We start from the raw sequence: 21,480 nt of genomic DNA, 5'->3' as shown, positions 1-21,480 counted from the left end.
GGTTCTTTGTGTACTATTGTCTGCTGCATGAGTGCATCAGGTATGTTTGTGCCCCCTATGATGATTTTTCCAAGGAAAAACTTCACGGATATCTTGATGAAAGTGCACCTCCTGGAGCGATTGGCAAAGTTCATCCATCTGGTTGGATTCAGTCCAATTTGTTCACTGAATGGTTCAGACACTTCATTGATAAAACTAACCCTAGTGCCGAGTCTCCCATATTACTTATATTTGACGGCCATTACAGTCACACGCGCAACATTGAAATAATAGAGCTTGCTCGTGTAAACCATGTTACGATCATCAGTCTTCCACCTCACACAACTCATAAGCTCCAACCTTTGGACAAGACTTTCATGGGCGCCTTGAAGAGTCACTACAGTGAGGAGATTCGCAAGTTTCTTTTGCACTCTGAAAGAATGCTAAAACCTTACGACATTGCTGAACTTTTTGGACGATCATATCTCAAGAGCACGACAGGAGAAATTGCAGTAAATGGTTTCCGTGCAACAGGCATTTATCCATTTAATCCGCAAGTTTTCAGTGAGGTCGATTTTTTAACGGAAGAATCTCATAGTTCTCTTACTCCTGATAACCAAGAAACAGGCCTTGTTGATGTAGTATCCCAGAGTACTCCAGGAGTGAGCTCTGAAGTACAAGAGCTGCAAAGTAGTTTGATTCTCCCAGAAGACATTCAACCAATCCCTAAGGCAAAGACTCGCACTTCTAATCGTGGAAGAAAGACTACTCGAGCGAACGTTATCACTTCATCGCCATATAAAAACCAATTAACCGAATCATTACAAGTAGCAGAGACTCGTGTAAAAGGGCGCGGACGAGGACGTGGTCGCGGACGTGGACAAGGTGTCAGGCATAATTATGATGGAGCAAGCACAAGTGGAGTTAGTGTACGGCGCAAGAGAGATGTGACACCCAGCAGTAGTTCCGACAGTGATGAAACAAACGTCAATTTTGATGACATAAATCTGAATAGGGTTCCTGACAACGAAAATGTACCCTGTATTTTTTGCGAAACCATTTATACCAATGACAGACCTGGAGAGAAATGGATACAGTGTCAGAGTTGCCAATTATGGGCTCATATTGCCTGTGCAGGTTCAGAAGGGGACTATTATATTTGTGACTTCTGTCGTTAGGTGCCAATACATTTAATGTGACCCCCAGGGGGCCACATAACCATCAGCTGATCTCGAGATGCCAAATTTGATTACTCAAGAATAAATGATAATTTGTATTTCATTTAGCGAGTTTATTTTATTTCATTGTAAGATGTGAATGCACATATAAATACTGAACCCAATATTTTTCATTTCATCTTTTTAATTCCTTTATTTTAGAAATGAACCCTCAAAAGCAAAGTGGGGGGTCACATTACCACCTTCTCCTCTATATAATTACATAATATGAACCCCTATTAAATAAATAGATCCTTTCCTTCAATCGCATAAGAACTATATATTACAATGTATCTAATTGCAGATTCAGCATTTCATCTCTATGAATAGCCCTTTGTTTCTCTTGTTATTGAATTGTTATTCACCTAGGAATTTAGATAAGAAAATCTATAAAGGGGACTGAATCTGTGTACTCATTAAGAATTGATTGTTAATCCATCTAAGAAAGATCGATTAGAGCTTACTCGCATTGTATTCGAAATAAATAGTTTTGTTTTTAAAAACGAGGTTTTCACCACAAAAACATATTTGGCGACGAGTTGATGGGATTGTGCCGTTCCTATTAGAGAAGAAAATTTAGTGACATTGATTGTGCCATTCTTTCCTGCCAGAAGAAGTTCCTGCAGTAATCCAAGAATCCAACTCAATCAACATCGATCGTCCCAGGACGTCGGTTTCAACCGTTCAGCACAATCGAACAGAGAGTAGAAAACCACCCAGAAGCCCTGGTCACCTGAGTAGCGCCCCGTGACGACTTCACAGAATACAATTTGGTGAGCAAAATCCTTTCCTTTCCTTTCTTCCCAGTTTACTTATTCTGGACAAAAAGAGTCATCCTTTTTAATTGTTTTGTGTGTAAAACTGTATCATAGTTTTTCCTAGGTTTCTTTAAAAAACCGACCTAAGAGTTTTTTCTAGGTTACTCATTTAAAAAATCGATTACTATATTTTATTTTATTGTATGAATAATTAATCAAGATTACGTCAGTAAAGCATTTCAAAGGTAAAAAAGAGCGTAAAGAAAATATAAATATGGCTAAAGAAAGAATATATTTAACATTGCCTGAAAAATTTGGAATGTTTTTACCTAGATTCTCAGGAATAGAAAATGAGTTGCATTCGTTCTTACGTAGCGCAGAACAATTTTTATTCATGTTTGCAAATGAAGCTCAAATAGTTAAAGATTATTGCTTCGCAGTTGTAAAATCGAAACTTACTGATCGTGCATTAGCAGAGGTATCTACTTCTGATATACCTAACAATTGGGACGTTAAACGATTCTTAAATACGAAATTTGGAGATCAAATAAATTTAGATGTATTAATACATCAATTGCAATTTTTAGCAAAGAAGCCACATGAAGACATGTTAAATTTCATTGATAGAATAATATCGTTGAAAATTCGAATTAATTATAGAATAGATTCAGATCCTATGCCTGATCCAGAGACATTAATTTATAAATCGAATATTTCAAAAATATATAAAACAGTATTGATATCGAATTCCCCTATAGAATTACGAACTTATTTGATAACTAACAATGCATTTAACTTTGATAATACCGTAAACGCTGTGAAAGATTATTTATGTAATATGGCTCAGTATGAATTATTAGACAAAAGTCGAAATAAAAATCCTGTACATAAAAATGTATCAAGAAATAATTATTCTGATCATCGCAATGATACAAACAATTACAATCATTTTTCAAATAATAAATATCGAACGCAGCCTTATGAAACGCAGCATAGATTCCCTTCGAGGCCGATACGATTTACGTAAATACTCATTACCCTACGCAACGTGAAACGTTTGGTGTTCCAAGTACGTCGAGAAATCAAAACGTTTTCAAACCGAATCCAAATCAAAGAATTACTACCCCACTTGAAAGAATGTCAGTACAGACACGAGTTTATCCGCAGAAGAGATCTAATTATTCAACCCAATATCAAAATAATCCCCAGAGAAAATTTTATAATAATGATCGAAGCCCTGATTTTCTCGTAGAAGAATTAACTTATATTGATATAAATCCAAATAAGAAAAATTCTTTCTCACAACCTTCTACATCGAAAAGTAACTTCTCAAATAAACAAAATTTTCAAGAAACAACCTTAGAAAACGAATTGACTTAAATTCTTTTTTAGATAATACTAATCAGCTACCATTTATTGAATTTAAAAACCCTAGATGTAAGTTATTAATTGATAGTGGTTGCTCAGTTTGTTTAATTGATCCTAAATTTGCATATAATTATGTCCCTGAAAATATTTTCAATGAATCGACTACATTAACTGCTTGCATGAGACAAGAAACGTCGAATGAAAAAGTATTGTTACCATTGTTTTCTGAATTTAGAATAAACGATTTTCATCCCTTCATTCTTTATAAATTTCATAAGAATTATGACGGACTTATAGGAGCCGATTTCTTGAAAAAGTATGGATTAATTCATCACTGGTATTCGTGTCCTGACTTTATATTATGGCACTATGTTATGCCCCATGTTTTCAATGTCGTTCTGTTTCCAGCCTTGAAAAAGACCAGAAATAAAGGTCGAAACGTCGGCATCTCATTAAGGATTTTTATTTCCCCTGTCCTCTCTGCCACTACATAGTTGAATAGTATGGATTAATGTTATATTTCAAAAATCAAATTTTAAAAAATGAATTTTGTCAAGTTCCTTTCAAATATCAACAAGTTTGTCAAAATCCTTTCAATTAATCAATTAATGAAAATTTTACAAACTAACAAAGATGCAATTCAATTACCGGGTCAACCCTTGAATTTTTCCAATAAAATTAAACACAGAATTCGAACGATAGATGAAGTTCCCGTTCATTGTAAGATTTATCGATACCCCGAAGTACATAGAGAGGAAATTAAAAAACAAATCGATGATAAGTTAGAAAAGAAAACCATTAGACCGAGTATTTCACCATGGTCATTTCCTGTTGTTGTAAGTTTCAAAGAAAAAAGATTTATCACAAAAACAAAAATGGCGTATAGCAATTGATTATAGAAAATTAAATGAAAAGACTATGGATGATAAATACCCTTTACCCCAAATCGATGCAATTTTAGATAAGTTAGGAAAAAAGAAATATTTTACAACGCTCGATTTAGCGTCAAGTTTTCATCAAATTGAATTAGACCGCCTTTACAATTGAAAATGGTCATTATGAATTTTTACGAATGCCATTCGAATTGAAAAATGCCCCTGCTTCTTTTCAAAGCCTAATGAATATAGTATTGAGAAATTATCATATATTGGAAAAAATTGTTATGTTTATATGGATGATGTTATTTTCTCAGATTCGATAGAACAACACTTAGCAGACATCCATAATATTGTTGAAGGGTTTAAAGAAGATAATCTAAAAATACAATTGGACAAATGTCATTTTTTCAAAACAGAAATAGAATTTCTAGGTCATATTATAACCCCAGAAGGAATTAAGCCTAACCCTAATAAATTAACTGCTGTGAGTAAATTCCCAATTCCAAAAACTCAAAAAGAAATCAAATCATTTCTTGGTTTAGTCGGATATTATAGGAAATTTATACCTAACTTTGCAAAAATTACCAAACCCCTTACAAATTGCTTGAAGAAAAATTCCAAAATCAATATAGATGATCCTAAATATGTTGAAGCCTTTGAAGTATGTAAAAGAAATTTATTAAACCATCCTATATTACGATATCCTGATTTCAACTACAGATGCATCCGGATATGCAATAGGTTCGGTATTGTCTCAAAGTCAACCTCCCAATGACCTTCCGATTGCTTTCGCGAGTAGAACTTGAAATGAAGCTGAATCCCGATACAGTGTGATCGAAAAAGAATTATTATCGATTGTATGGTCGTGTAAACATTTCAGGCCATATTTGTACGGAAGAAAATTTACAATTTATACAGATCATAAACCTTTAATTTGGCTATTTTCTCTAAAAGAACCCAATTCAAGACTAATGAGATGGCGAATAAAACTTGAAGAATTTGATTATGAAATAAAATATAGAAAAGGCTCGCAGAACAATGCAGATGCATTAAGTAGAATTATTATTGATGCAACAAGTGAATTAAGATACCAAAACTTTTTAACTTTCAACAAAAATAATAATATCAAAAATTATGTGAATATTAGAGAAAAAGAAGGTAACTTATTTGAATCCCCTGAAAATTGCGCCCTAGCACATTGTGTATCACAAGATTTTAAAATGAATAATGAATTAATTAATTAATTAATGAAAAATAAATACGGTGGAATAGGAAAATTGAAGAATCAAAATAAATTAGTTGGCGAAGTTGCCACAATCAGAGAAGATAATAGGAATGTTTATTATTTAATTACTAAGAAATGTCATTATGAAAAACCTGAATATGAAACAGTTTTTCAGTCACTTTTAAATCTTAGAAAAATATGCGATATTAATAACGATAGTTTTTTAGCCTTACCACGAATTGCATGTGGATTAGATCGACTAGAGTGTTCAATTATTTTGAAAATGTTAAAATATATCTTTGGTGAATCCAATATAAACGTGATTATTTACCATTTACCAACACATACCAATGAGAATTTAATCGAGTGTAATGGAATAGATGATGATCTTATTTCAATTGCAAATCAGATAACTGACGGAGTTAGATGAATGCTTAAATCTTTTGAACTCAGCAGACGAACATAGTGAACAAGATGAAAATATAATTGACTTTGAAACTCAAAATACAGATACTACCACGGAAGGTGTTCTGAGCCATTGCCTCCATGATTCCTCCAGGGGCTCAATTTGATCGACGAACAAGGCTAGCCGATAATAGTCACCAGTTTGTCGTGCATCTTTCTACAGCTAGGACATCGGTGTATCAGAAGGCTTTTCTTTACCGAACTGCAAGGCTATGGAATACCCTACCTCAAGATGTATTCCCCCTTGGTTACAACTTACAGCAGTTTAAGACACGCACAAATCGATTTCTTCTAAATTCATCTCGGGGCGCTTGAAAGGGCGTTATAAGCTCAGTCTTTTCCCGAGAGATGCGTATAAAAAAAATGTTATTATTCATGACGATATAGGTAACTATTCACAGCAATATTGAAAATCCAATTTTTGAAATACCTTACACAGAAAAAAGTATTAACTCATCTAATTTACAGATAATATTCAAAAAAGCATCTAATTATATTATTATCTGTTACAAAGATTAAATTATTCGGAGAAAAACTCAGATTTATTGTTTCCATAAATTCAATCGAAAGCGATTTATACAAATTCATTAAAGAATATATTAGACCAAAAAGTTCCTATACATTATATTTTAAATCATCAGAATTAGAGAAACCACTTATACGAATTTTGCAAGAGAAATTTGATTACAAGAGTTATGATTTGAAAATTTCAAGAATTCTGTAAGAAGACGTGGAAGACATAGATGAAAGACAATTTAGAATCACTCAGTAGTATCATGAAACCAAAACGATACATCGAGGATTAAGAGAAAATCTTATTAGTTTGAAACGGAAATTTTATTGGCCGAACATGAATGAAGATGTTCAGAATTATATAAATTCGTGTGAATATTGTCAGAAAAGTAAATACGAAAGAACACCAATTCAATTACAATATAAACCTAATCCTGTTGGTTCTAAACCCTTTTCTCATCTTTATTGCGATACAATACGATTTGGTCAAACATATTGTTTAACCCTTCAAAGGCTACCGTGACCATATGGTCACACCTACAGCGCTGCACAAAATCAGCTGACATATGTACGTATATCTTAGTATACGTGAGGAAGCGATGATATTTATTCAGTTGACTTAGGAACTTTGTAGTGTGAACGTGTCGCATTGTTATTCCACTGATTTCTCATTCGTAATAGAGGTGAACTGCCGTGTTTGTTAGGTATTCGCAATAAAATGGATCCCAAATTTGTGTAAGTATCAAATTTCTATTTCAAACTGAATATCTTTTAATTATATTTGTTTCAATAGTTGGTGAAATGTGTGAGGAATTTCAAGAATATATTAGATTTGAATATCTCTTCTCTGTTCAAAATCAACTTTGATGCAAACTTGACTGTGACCGCATGGTGACACTAGCCGAATCTGGCAGAAATTGATATTTTTTGTTTCAGGCGAGGTTTCTCTCTCAAAGAAGCCTTAGATATAGTATATAACGACGAAGAAGATAGCAATGGTGTGTGTGACATTTACATATCACCGCCGGAACCAAATGTACTGACAGATGAAGATTCGGGTGATGAAGAAGGCGGGGAAATGGATAATTTATCACGTGGCCAATTATCAACTGCAGCAGAAATCCGACTTTCTGACAATTCGCGCATAACTGGCTTCGAAGATGTTTCAAATGAAGAAGGCAGTGAAGGAGACAATAGTTTATTAGAAAGTGAAGTTAGTCAGATTGAAAAATGTGGTCCAAGCACTAGTTCAAACAAGAGCACCAAAAAGACGAATTCAACGAAGAAGCCGCAGAAGAAAGTGAAAGAAACACTCAAAAGAACTTGGATCGAGGGCGATCTTCTAAAAACGACAGCAGTATTTCCACAGCCAGACTATACCAATTTTATAGGAAAATCCCCAACAGATTTATTTGAATTGTTTTTCGACGACGACATTGTTCGTATGTTAGTAGAAGAATCAAATAAATATGCGCTCTTCCTAAACCATCCAGATCCGAAAATAGAATCTGATGAAATGAAGTGTTTCATCGGTATACTTATTTTGACCGGGTATAACTCTCTTCCCGGAAAATGTTTTTACTGGGATTCAGAATCGGACATGGGAAATCAATTAGTAAAGGAAGCAATGCGTAGGGACAGATTTCGACAGATAATGCGTTTTTTACATTGTGCCGATAATACCAAACCCAATTACAAAGACAAAATGTGGAAACTTAGGCCGCTCATTGAAAAACTTCAAAAAAATTATTTGAAATATTTTAAGCCGACAGAAAATATGAGTTACGACGAATGTATGGTGAAATACTATGGCAGACACAGCTGCAAACAGTTTATTCGCGGAAAACCGATAAGATTTGGCTATAAAGTATGGAGTTTGAATGCCGAAAACGGCTACCTAATCAACTTCGATATATATCAGGGAAGTAATCCGAAGTCGGTTACTGAATATGACAATAAATTTGGAAAAGCTACTTCTCCATTACTAATAATGCTAGACTCCTTGCCAGATAGAAATCTTCGTTATCAAATTTATACAGACAATTTGTTTACGAGTTTCAATCTTTTGACGGAGCTAAAGCAAAGAGGCTATGGAGTTACAGGAACCGTTAGAGAAAATAGGGTTCCAAAGGACTGCCCAATAACTTCTAAATTAGACATGAAGAAAAAAAAAAGAGGTTCTATCGAGTCTAAAATTTCAAAAGATGAAGGTGTGATACTAGTGCGTTGGACTGACAATGCCCCTGTTACCATGGCTTCAACTTCTTATGGAATTGAACCCACTTCTTTGGTGAAAAGATATTCACAGTCCGAGAAGAAAATTATTCAAATTCCCCAGCCACGTCTTATAAATGCCTATAATAAATATATGGGTGGGACAGATCGGATGGACGAAGATATTGCGCGCCATAGAATAGGTATCAGAAGTAAGAAATGGTATTGGCCGTTACTTACTTGGCTTATAGATACCGCATTACACAATGCATGGATACAGTATAAAAGTGCAGGTAATTCAATTACTAATCTGAATTTCAGAAGAGAAATTGTAAAGGTATACCTAAATAGGTTTAAAACTGCCCCAAAAAGATATGGAAGACCAACAACGAGTAGAAATAGTGTCTCCATGAATAGGATTTCGGATGATATCAGGTATGACCATAAGGACCACTTAGTTGTTCCAGTTCCAAATAACAAGAGGAGAAGATGTGCCGGAGAAGGATGCTCCTCTGTTGGTCGAACACAGTGCAATAAATGTGATTTGGGACTATGTGTGGAATGTTTTTATATATTTCACATTAAATAATTTGTTCGACATTTCTGTATTCATATTGGGCTAGTGTGACCATATGGTTACGCCATTTTTTTGAGAAAAATAAAGGAAAAAAATGCATAATTCTTATTCTACCCAACACTGATAAATGGAATTCACTCAATAGAATCGCTAAATTTGCTCTCTTGAAAAAATAATAATTCCGCCTTTGAAGGGTTAAGTATTCTAGATTAGGACAATGTCATCCCTTACTTCAAAAAAACGGATTAGAAATTGTGGATAAATTAATAATTTATTTCAGCCATTATGGTATAACTAATAGAATAGCATGTGAAAACGGAATTGAATTTAAAAATAATGTTGTACAAGATCTATGTAAATTGAAATTCATTACATTACGAATTATAATCCAAATTCAAATGCATTAGTGGAACGATTTCATTCAACACTTATAGAACAATTGCGAACTATTGAAGGTAAAAATATCACTTTTCAAAATAAATTAGCTCAAGCTTTATTGAGTTATAATATTTCAAATTATAAGAGACGTGCGAAAGAATATCACCCTCTTGATAAAAACCCGACCTATATTAAAGCCCCAATTACGAGAAAATTCGATCCTGCATTCAAAAAGATAGATGCGAAAGAAATTGATTCACATCGTATTCAAGACGATAAAAATAAACATATTTATCATAAAAAAATATTGAAACAACGGAAAAAATAAGTTTCACATTTTATTTGCAGATTCAAAAATAGACCAATCAAATGGTATACTACTTACTCTAATAATGATAATTCTATGGACAAAAATAATTATCATAATAAACGCACTCGAAATCATTCCCTTAGAAAATAGTATATTACCCGTTTTATTAGGAAAAGCCTACGTAACGACTAAGAATCTACGATTTATCACATTGATTTAAATAGGATAAAGGAAATCATTTTTAGATATCAAAAGGAAACTGAAAATCTGAAAGACCAAAAATTAGGTTTTGCCCAGACAACAAATTATAAATATTTACATCATTCAAATGATATAAACTTTGAAGCTCTTGAAGATATTTTCAATAAAAGTATTAAAACTAAAAGAGGATTAGTTAATCTTGGTGGCAAAATTTCAAAAATATTATTCGGAACGTTAGATTCAGACGATGATATCGAAACTATTTTAATAGCATACATAAAAATGAGAAAACGCTCATGAAAAATCAGAAGCAAATAGCTACTGTTGTAAACGATCTGAAAAATAAGTATATCACTAAATTCAAAAATATGAATGAAAATCTGAAATTATTACAAATTGTTCCAGAGTTACGTGAGAAATTAAAGATATTAAAAATACCCTTGATGAAATTCAAACAGCAATAAGTTTTGCAAGATTACACCTTTTACACGAATCCATTTTACCTTATGCTAAATTTGTCGAATTAATCAAGAATTTCACAATAATAACTGTTCATCACCTTAAAGATTATTATCAATTATGTCATACTAAGATTATTTTTCAAAACAAAATATTACTTTTTTTTATTTCAATTCCCACTCTTAATCAGAAAGGCTATGATTTATACAAGTTTTACTTCATACCTCAGAATAATTTAACCATTTCCCATACCAATCCCTATATGCTCTCTCAAGAAGAATTATTGGAATGGTCAACTTCAACAAATAATTGTCATCCCTTGGAAGAAGATTTCCTATGTGATCAAGAATCATTAAATAAACACCTAGAATGTCTCAGGAACATATTGAAAAATCATACAGAAAATTGTCCTAGAATTAAAACTACTTCACATTCAGATATCAGATTGTTAGAAGATGGAAGTATTCTATCGATAGACAACATGAAAGTTCAAGAGAAATGCCCTCAACAAATTAAATATTATTTTACTCCTTCGATGGCACTCCTCCATTCAAAATGTGAAATAAGCAACCTTCAGAAAGAGATTTTCCCTATAACCACCATAAATGAAGAAAAATATATTATTCTACCCAAGCAGACCTATTTTATGAAGAATAATTCCAAAGAAGGAAATATCAAAAATGGAGATATTCCAGACATCGTCTTAGAAGACTTAGACCAGTGGAATCTTCAACCCATAGGAATAACTTTTACATTCATTTTAATAATCTATACTACAGTCCATTCAGGAATTATTGACATCGAAGTAGGCCATGAACGTCTAGTCGCGGCTTTATTTCTGGTTACAAAAATATCACTAAAAATTGCTATGGTTCATCATAGAAATAACCAGTTTAAATTATTTTCATCATTTTGTATCCGAAAGATTCTGAATTTTCGAAATTACGATTATTACGAAGGGACGTATACAGTCATGATTCCATAAATTGAAATTCAGATTATATAACGTAAAAATATAGTGAAATGCTATATCATTTCAAGGAAATCCAATGAAGAGATATCTATTCATTTAAGAGCCGCCCATGAAAGATCCCATTGAAAATCATTAAAATATGCATATTCCTTTTCACCAAAGGCTCTTCAAAAATTGTTGCATTACTGATGGACACTGGATACCAACCTGCTTGCAAAATTCTTATCAAATAACTCTTATGGATCATTTTAACTGTGGTGTCTCAACTGGTGAAGAAAACAAAAAACTGGTTGATAAATTTAAATAGTGTAGCTTAGTGAATGGAAGAGCCATATCATAATAAGACAGAAATAAAATTCAAAGAATCCATTTAGTATATGAAAAATTTTGACATCACAGTTGTACTGTAACTTTCAAAATTGGAACCAATTTATCAGCCGATGTGTAAATTACTTTCTAAAGTCACTATTTATTGAAACTGTTCATAACATGAATGATTGATTAAACTTGTATGAGAAATATAGGTACTATTTGTACTCAAGTTTTCTGTTTTTTATTGAAATGCTTTTATACCAGTTTCTGTTAAATTACATAAATTATTTTGCCCATAACAGCTTTAACTCACTCACTAAAAGCATTTTTGCATGAAATCATTTTTAATTTGTGAATTTCAAAATTTTATTGCATTCTATTATTATCTTCAAGTGGGTAAGAGGTGAAGAAATTCTTGGAAGTTACTCTTCTGAATATATTTTTTGATTAAATACTCAGTAAAAATTCAATAATTGGAATTTATTAGATTTTTGGATTACTCATTGAAGAACAAAAAACAGATATAACAATGCTTAATTTCAATATAGAATATAAATAAACTATAGATGCAATGCCAAGACTTTGTTTAGCAATCCAATTATAAAATAATTCTCTCTTCATAGATTTATATAATCCTCATAATCACCACTGTCAAAACAAAACATCCAGGTAAAAATCTAAATATCCAGCATTCAAAATAGTGCTCCTTCTACTTTTACCCTTGAATATACTTGAAAAACATTCTGTTTTCTTTCTAGAGTCCACTGTTGAATAATGTTGGCATTTTCAAATAACCAAGTTTCGGTAATTCTTTACTTTAACGCCCCCTCGTATTTTTCAGTTTTTTGTTATTTTTCATTGAAAATGTGCATTTTACAATGATTCTTGATGTTTATCAATAAGAATTTTCCTTTTATTAACTGTTTAAACTTGTCACCAATTAAGTTTATGTAATGTTGTCTTTGATTGATTAAAATCCAGATGCTTTTTGGTCAAATTTCATCCAGGCTGATATATTGGTTGCTTTTGGCTCGGCTTCTGGTAACAATAAAATCATTCAATGATTCTTTGAAGGTGAAATCGTATTGCACAGGTTTTCTTCCACTAATAATCCAGGTTGTAATGACTTGCCTTTTTCTTTTTTCAAACAGTACTCTGAGAAATACTCAAATAAACTACTCAATGTGTGTTTGAAATTGATACAACTTTTAAGTTTCAAAATTTCTTCGATCAAAACCATTAACACAAACAAACTGAAATCTAACCTCCTGTCAATGACATTTCCAATGCCAACCCGAAATCTGCAATTCGAAATGTTACTGAATGAGCCAGTACCAACTTAATTTCGATTTTCCAAAGCCACCCGGGATGTCAATAATTCCTGAATGGACTGTATATTAAACTCGTAAGCGCTCCTCCCACCGAAAATCGAACGATTTTGGACCGATTTTGCGGTCGAGTGTTCTCGGCTCTGGGAGAGATACGAGAAAAACTAAAAGTACGGGAAGAAAGAGAAAATGTCGAATTAACTCCCGCGGATATTCCCGTTTCCCGATTTTTCGGGATTACCTGGGAATGAACGGATAAAGTTTGGGAAATTTCCCGACGAATTTCCAGATTCACGTCGACGTGAACGACCAATAGGAAAATACTACGATGTCCTTGGGTAGCAACGGGCCTAGCAACGTCCGCGGCAATTGACGTTTCTAGAATATTTAGGTTTTATATTATTTTTACTGTGTCCATTAGAGGGCTCTTGATGAATAGAACTATTTGAAATATGAATAACTGTATAATAAAATCAAGGATCAATCTAATAATCTATTCAAAATATTCTGACGTTTTAACCAATTCTGTGCTCATTCATGAAATCGTCGAAATACAGAATGAAAATGGGAAACGTCAGATGATATTTTAATGGAAATGTTGAAATTTGGACGAATCGAGAGGAAATATGCAAGAAAAGATGAATCAGATGCGATTTATATCCCTTTTTCCATGTATATTTTATGATATTTTCAAGCGGAATCGTTTTGTGTCAGTGGAAAGCTTGGTTTGCCAGAAGCCTCTACAGGAGTCATTTGGTTATTTGAAAAGTTTTTAACGAGAAATTTGAGGAAATAATAGACTACACCTGTATGTACCGCCCTTTTATGATGGTATTCCTGCGTTTTGTTGATATTTTCATGGAAATTGGTCAAATCTTGAAGCATTCCGTTTCATGTGAATTGTCAAGGTAAATATATCATTTTGGAAAGATATCAGCATTTGAGGCGAAGAAAACTGGTAGGTAGAGATATTTTAATTCGATTTCCTTTATATTTAACGATTTTTTAAACGAAATTCATGAAAATTCATCAATTTATAGAATCTCTGTCACCAGTTATTTTGACATTATTCCTATAAGAAGCACAAATGCACCTAATTATGCAAAGGCATTGTGGCCGGGTCGTTAGGAATGCGGTCGTACAATCCCGACTGCGAGACACCGATCAGGTAAGACGTGTCTAGAGAGTAGGTAAAGTGCGCCAAAATAGTACCTGCGACAATCTACCTTCAAGTGAAAGTAATCAGTTAAGTGAAGTTTAGTGACTAGTGTATATTACAAGGGGGTTTCCCCTTGTAGTGCTTTTTCTCCTCCAAGATGGAGCAAAAAAAGTTCCCCATTTCCCACAAAAGACGCAAAGTGAGCGACAGTACGAATGATGATTTTAATCACCCAGGAAACGCAAAACACCCGAAACTCGACCATAAAAGAGATGTTCATACTTCGAATAGCTTCGAAGTACTAACAACCGAAGATGAGCATATGGAAGTTGACAATGGACAACCGATTACACATCCCCAAATGAAAGTGAACCCCAAAAGAATTCCGCCTATCGTTCTCCACGGTAAAATCGAGGATCACCAAACCTTTACGAAAAACTTGAAAGATCTATGTAAAGGAAAATACTTCATAAAATATAGAGAATATACTACAAATATTTTTATGGACAATACGGAGGACTACAATAAAGTGTTAGACGCCTTCAAGAAAGAGGATGTAGACTGTCATACATTCACAACAAAAGAACAAAAAACCCATGCATTTGTTCTATATGGCTTGGAGAACAAACCTGAAACAAGAGAAATTGCAGAAGATCTTCTTACGAATTCTATCCCCGTTCAAAAAGTGTTCCTCATGAACGGTACTAAACAACCGTGTTACATGGTTGTTACAAATAATAAAGTTACTTTGAGGAAATTACAAAAAGAAATAAAGGTTCTCTTATACACCCGAATCAGATGGGGTAGAGTACATAAGAAGAGGGAAATAATAATGTGCCATCGTTGCCAATCACATGGGCATGCAACAGCAAACTGCTACTCTAAGCCCGTTTGCTTGAAATGTGCAGAAAATCATCTAACGAAGGATTGTTTGAAGCCCAAGGACACTCCAGCAAGATGTTACAACTGCAACAAGGATCACCCGGCCAACTACTTGAAGTGCGAAGCATATCTCAATCTTCTTGAAAAAAGAAAATTAAGAAGAGAACCTTTGAAACAAAAAATTCTACCACCAGCACCCCTACCAACACACAACGTCTGGGAAGAACGGATGAAGATGCGTGAGAAAAACAGAACACCACTTGAAGGCGAAACACAGAGATCAAACGAAGAAACAGGTAAAAATATCTTCAACGATCTTAAAAATGAATTCAATAAATTGAACGAATACATCGATATCAATAAATGTCTGTTGTCAATTAGGCAACTCAATCAAAAACTAGCACTTTCCAGAAATCCATCGGAAAGGTTCAATTTATTCAATTGCTTCATCTCCAACTTAGAAAACCATGGTTTCTAAGTATTATCTTTGTACATGGAATTGTAACGGGATTAGAAACAAATCTCAAGAATTAATTCATTTTCTCAATGAACATAAAATAGATATAATGTCACTTAATGAAACCAAATTGGATTCCAATGATAAATTTTCAATGAGGGGTTATCATATTCTCAGAAATGATCGCAATAGTAATGGAGGAGGCGTCGCATTGCTTATCAGGCAAGGAATTCCATTCGTGGAATTACCGAAAATACATTGTTCTATGGAAAACTTAGGCATCTTACTTGATAACAAAATTTCTCTTTTTTCTATTTACAACCCTCCTTCAAACTACTTTAATGACGGTTGCATCAATAAACTCATAAATAACAACGACAAGTCCATTATTTTCGGTGATTTCAACGCCCGTCATACTATCTGGGGAGACAGATCTTCGAATAGAAACGGAAACACCCTATTCAAATACCTTTACGATAATCCTTCCTGTACATTAAATTTCACAGAAGAACATACCTATTACCCCTATAACAATTCTTCCTCATCTAAATTAGACTTAGTCCTTAGCAAGAATATACCTCATTTATCTAAACCCATTAACCTAGCCGAACTTTCAAGTGACCATAACCCTATTGTATTCACATTAGCAAGTAATGGAATGAAAAATGAGAAAATGACATTTGACTACAGCAAAACCGACTGGTACAAGTATAGATATATAATCAATAAAGAACTTGAAATTAACAATAATATAACTTCCATTGAAACTTTGGAACAAGAAATCCTGAAATTTACGGATACCTTGATATTAGGACGAAATTCGACAACCAAAAAAATACCCTCCGTTCCATTTCATCAAAAACTCCCACCAGAAATCATCATTTTGATAAGAACTAGAAATTTCTATAGAAAACGTTGGCAAAAATACAGGAACTGGCAAAATAAAACAGAAATGAATAAATTAACCACTGAAATTCGTTCTCAAATTACAACATACAGACGCGAAACCTGGAACGACAAAATACAAAAATTAAATACAAAAGACAATAGCTTATGGAAAATTACTAAAACCTTAAAGACAAGACAATCTATAATTCCCCCACTAACACATGATACGATACGCTACACGAATGACGTAGAAAAAACCGAAATCCTAGCAAAAGTATTCGAAGAATCTCACAACATAGTTCAAAGCAATGAAGGTCAGTTAGAAATAGAAAATTCAAAATGAATTTCTATCACATGATCACAACGAAAATTTCGAAACATATATTACCTCTCCGAAAGAATTAAAAGACCTCATCAAAAAATTACCGAACAATAAATCCTCAGGCCTGGACGGAGTCGATAATAGATTACTCAAAAACCTACCTGAAAAAGCTACCGTTCAACTAATGTATATTATCAATGCAATCCTTATGCTCTCATATTGGCCAAATTCTTGGAAAAAGAGTCTTGTAATACCTATACCAAAAAAAGGAAAGAATCATAGCCAACCCACAAGCTATAGACCAATCAGTCTATTGTCAACTATTAGCGAAGTAGCAGAAAAAATTGTCTTGAATCGACTTGATAAATCTTTAAAAAAATCAAATATGCGGAACCCTTATCAATTCGGTTTCAAGAAAAAACATAACACTGTACTTCAAATATCCAGAATCGTCACCGACATCATAACGAATTTCAACAAATCAAAAAACACAGTAATGCTGCTTCTAGACATAGAAAAAGCTTTTGATAAAGTCTGACTCGAGGGTCTATTGTTCAAACTGATCAAACTTGAAACCCCCCCACCCTTAATCAAACTTTTACACTCCTACTTAAATAACAGATCATTTGTGGTTAAAGTTCAGAATACACTATCCCAATCAAAAAACGTCACAGCGGGTGTCCCACAAGGCTCAGTCCTTGGCCCCATACTTTTCAACATTTTCATTCATGATTTCCCAGAATACCCTAATACAAAAATTGCACTATTTGCGGATGACGCGGCTATTTACACACATTCCCACTACGCCCAAGCATCAAACTCACTTTTAAGAAACCACTTCTTACAAATTCAAAAATTTTATAAGAAATGGAAAATAACCTTGAATGTAAGCAAAACAGAACAAATCATATTCACCCGTAAATTCACCAATAACAAGATATTCACTCCAATAAGAATAGGAAATCATTTAATAACCCCCAAAAACTCAGTGAGATATCTTGGTGTTCAATTAGACAGTAGACTTAACTTCCACGAACACATCAAAAACTCAGTCTGCAAAGCCTATGTATCACTGAAATATTTATATCCTTTATTGAAAAGAAGAAGCAATCTAAATAATAAAAACAAAAAACTCCTATACACTGCTATGATGAGACCGATAATAACGTAGGGTAAATGTAGGCAATGGGAATCAGTAGGCAATGGTAATCACCCCAAAATAACAAAAATCGAGCGCGAACCACCGATGCCAACATAACTAAACGATAGCTATACGCCATTCCTGTTCGCAGCCGGTAATTCACTCAGTTCGAGCGATGCGTAGGAGTGAGACGGGTGTGAGAAGGTTTCGTGTTATTTTCATCTAATTTTTCGAGTTGATAAATCCGAAGGTAAGTCACAAAATAATAAATATTTATTTCTGTACATGCAAAGTGTAACAGTCGTAGCATTTTAGTGTCCAATTCAACAGCTATATTGTTGTTATAACCTATATTATATTTGCCAGGGTTCTTTCCCCCGCTTTTTGCCTATGTAGGTAATCGGAATCGGGTGATCCCAATTACCTACATAGTGATCCCCATTGCCCACACTACTTAATCTCGGTAAAACAGTATGATTTTTTGTTTTTAGATGCCGAAAGTACGTCCTAGAACGACTAATAAAGCTAACTGGACTATGGAGGACCTGCAAAGGGCTATAAAGCTCATCGTCGAACAAAATTATTCTATAAGAAATGCCGCGAAGACCATGAATATTCCATTTGCCAGTCTTTACAAGAGGTACAAAAAAAAATTTGATAAGGCACCTCGTCTCGGCCATCAAACTGTCTTCACTCCTGAAATGGAGAAAGAATTCGCGGACATAATCAAGAAAATGGCCAACATATTCTACGGCTGCACCCCAAATCAAATAAAAAGAGCAGCGTTTGAATACGCTGAAGCCCTAAATCTGAAACACGATTTTAATAAGAGTACAAGATTGGCTGGTCGAGTTTGGTTTGAGGGATTCATTGCCAGAAATAATATTTCTGTAAGGAAGCCCGAAGCTACTAGCATCAATAGAGTTACAGCCTTTAACAAGACTGAAGTTGGACGATTCTACAATCTGCTAGAGGAACTAATGGAGAAGTACAAATTTTTGGCTAAAAATATTTACAATTGTGATGAAACCGGCATCTCTACCGTCCAAGAGCCTGAAAGAGTATTAACTGCAACGGGACAAAAGAGAGTAGGGTCCATAACAAGTTGGGAGAGGGGTAAGAATATCACTATGCTCTGCGCTATGAGTGCTGGAGGTGGATATGTCCCGCCGATGTTCATTTTTCCCCGAAAGAGGATGACCCCGACTCTTGAAAAGGATGGACCAACAGGAGCAATATACAAATGTTCGGACAATGGATGGATAAATGAAGAACTTTTCCTTCAATGGCTCAAACATTTTACCCAGTACGCCAAACCTTCTGCAGAAGAGCCGATACTATTAATACTGGACAATCATGCTAGCCACAGTTCACTGGCCATCTTTGAGTATTGTAAGGAAAACTATGTCCATATGCTATCTCTTCCACCCCATACCTCTCATCGCATGCAGCCATTAGATGTGTCCTTTTTTGGTCCATTCAAAGCTGCATATAGAAGAGAATGCGATTTATTCATGAAGAGCCAACTTTTACAAAGAATAACACCCTATGATGTTGCTTCGTTGGTCAAAAAAGCGTTCTCTAATGTTGCCTCCATGAGTAAGGCCGAAGCAGGATTCAAAGCAACGGGCATATTTCCGATAAATTCCAATGTTTTTTCAGATGAAGACTTAATAGCAGCTGAAGTCCTACAGTCAGAGCCAATCGTTGTTCAAGATCTTGCTGACTCTATTTTAGGATCGCCTTCTGTTGGTGCTGTTGCCTCCGTATCATCCATAACAGCTACTATCGAGCTAGAACAAAATAGTCCTATTCCAAGTACATCCACATATTGTCCCACTACATCTGAACGAGTGACTACACGGTTGTCTCAATTTGATATACCATCAACATCTAAGGATCTGACAAGTGTTCAAAATTTCATTCAAATGCCTAAGAAAGTAACAGTTGCCAAGAAAAGACAAGGAAGACAAAAACAGCACGCAACGATTTTAACATCTACACCTATCAAAGACGCCCTAGTTGAAAAAGAAAATAAAAAGAAGGCCAAAGCTTTGAAAACTCAAGGAAAAGGAAAAGGAATAGGGAAGAAAAGCAAGCCACAGGAGATCCGTCGTGAGAAGGTAAAGAAGAAAATACTGCAGGACTCCAATGATACTTCGATGTCAGACGTGAATACGGATGAGTTATGCCAGGATGACGAAAACGATGATACAGAAGATGCAAGCAACTTGTGTCTTGTATGTGGTGAATTTGGACGAAACAATGAAACATGGTACCGATGCACTTCTTGTGGGCACTGGGCTCATGCCGATTGTACTGGATGGGACTCTGCGTACAATTATGTGTGTGATATGTGTTGATCACCATTGTCCACATGCTGATCACCATTGCCAACCGGTGTTGACAATTGTGATCAAACTGATATTTTTTTAAATTTTATATTGTACCAAAACTAATAAGCCAAAGTGATTAAAGTTGATCTCAGTTGATAGTATAGTAAGTAAAGTTTATAATAAGAACAGAGCAATAAATAGTTGATTCATATATTTGATTTTATTTTCATTTTCGCTTAAGTGATCCCCATTACCTACATTTACCCTACGCCGCAACAGTTTTTTCCCACCTGAAGAATTCCCCCTTGAAGCCTCTACAAATATTTCAAAATAAGGTACTCAGATTAATTACCAATAGTAATAGATATACCAGAATCAAGGACTTACATAAAAAAACAGAACTTGAAACAATAACAAAATACATACCTACATAGAATTTCTAACCATTTCTACGAAAAGCAATGCCAAGCCAGCGACATAACACAAAAAATTACACACTTAAGAATTAATAACATTGACTCCTCTTTCAAATATAAACTGCCATATCAAAATCTAGCGATCTTTGGTAGAGCTAACGTACAACCTTAATATGATAACCCCTTAAAACTGAATTTTCTAAAACAGGTTTTTTATCTTTATTTTCCTGTAAATCCACCTAACTGTATCTGTATGTATATATACCAATTTAACTATTTGAATCAACACTATGACTTTTCACCTATCTTCAACTATTGTAAGGTCAAATTCGACCGCTCCGTAATTTAACAACAGTGTAAGCATGTATGCAGGAACTGTGTATTGATAATAATTGCTAATTTGTAAAGGCGGATGTGCCTGAGAGATATTTTTGTATATAATTTTCGAAATAAATATTTTTGTTTGTTTTGTTTGTTTGTTTGTTGGTCGTACAATCTGAGGTCTCTTTTGGGATGCGAGTTCAAATCTTGTAGCAGGTGATCTTAATTTTTCGCCAGTTATTAATTTTTATATTATTTGGCGGTGAATGCTTCGGATTATTGAAATGGATCAATTTTTTGTTTAGTCTATTGTGTGAATGATTTCGTAGTATACACATGTTTTTCCGATTTTCAAAGTACATATTATAAGAATAACGATTATACATTGTTTTTTTTCAAGTTG

General features: G+C 34.0%; 2 protein-coding genes across 2 annotated transcripts; both read left to right on the top strand.

The window, feature by feature from the left end:
- Positions 1-6,931: 6,931 nt before the first annotated feature.
- LOC123671732 (piggyBac transposable element-derived protein 3-like) lies at positions 6,932-9,398 on the top strand. Its single transcript, XM_045605726.1, has 2 exons — positions 6,932-7,138; positions 7,340-9,398. Exons 1-2 carry the CDS (start codon positions 7,122-7,124, stop codon positions 9,204-9,206), a joined length of 1,884 nt encoding a protein of 627 aa, XP_045461682.1. The 5' UTR covers positions 6,932-7,121; the 3' UTR covers positions 9,207-9,398.
- Positions 9,399-18,035: 8,637 nt separating this feature from the next.
- Positions 18,036-20,601, top strand: LOC123671731. Its single transcript, XM_045605725.1, has 2 exons — positions 18,036-18,254; positions 18,496-20,601. The coding sequence occupies exon 2, from the start codon at positions 18,496-18,498 to the stop codon at positions 20,365-20,367; it is 1,872 nt and encodes a 623-aa protein (XP_045461681.1). The 5' UTR covers positions 18,036-18,254; the 3' UTR covers positions 20,368-20,601.
- The last annotated feature ends 879 nt before the right edge of the window (positions 20,602-21,480 follow it).

This window comes from Harmonia axyridis, chromosome 1, assembly GCF_914767665.1.
Source record: "Harmonia axyridis chromosome 1, icHarAxyr1.1, whole genome shotgun sequence".
Lineage (NCBI taxonomy): Eukaryota > Metazoa > Arthropoda > Insecta > Coleoptera > Coccinellidae > Harmonia > Harmonia axyridis.
The sequence above is the reverse complement of the archived record's forward strand: the minus strand, read 5'-3'. Positions and strand labels throughout refer to the sequence as shown.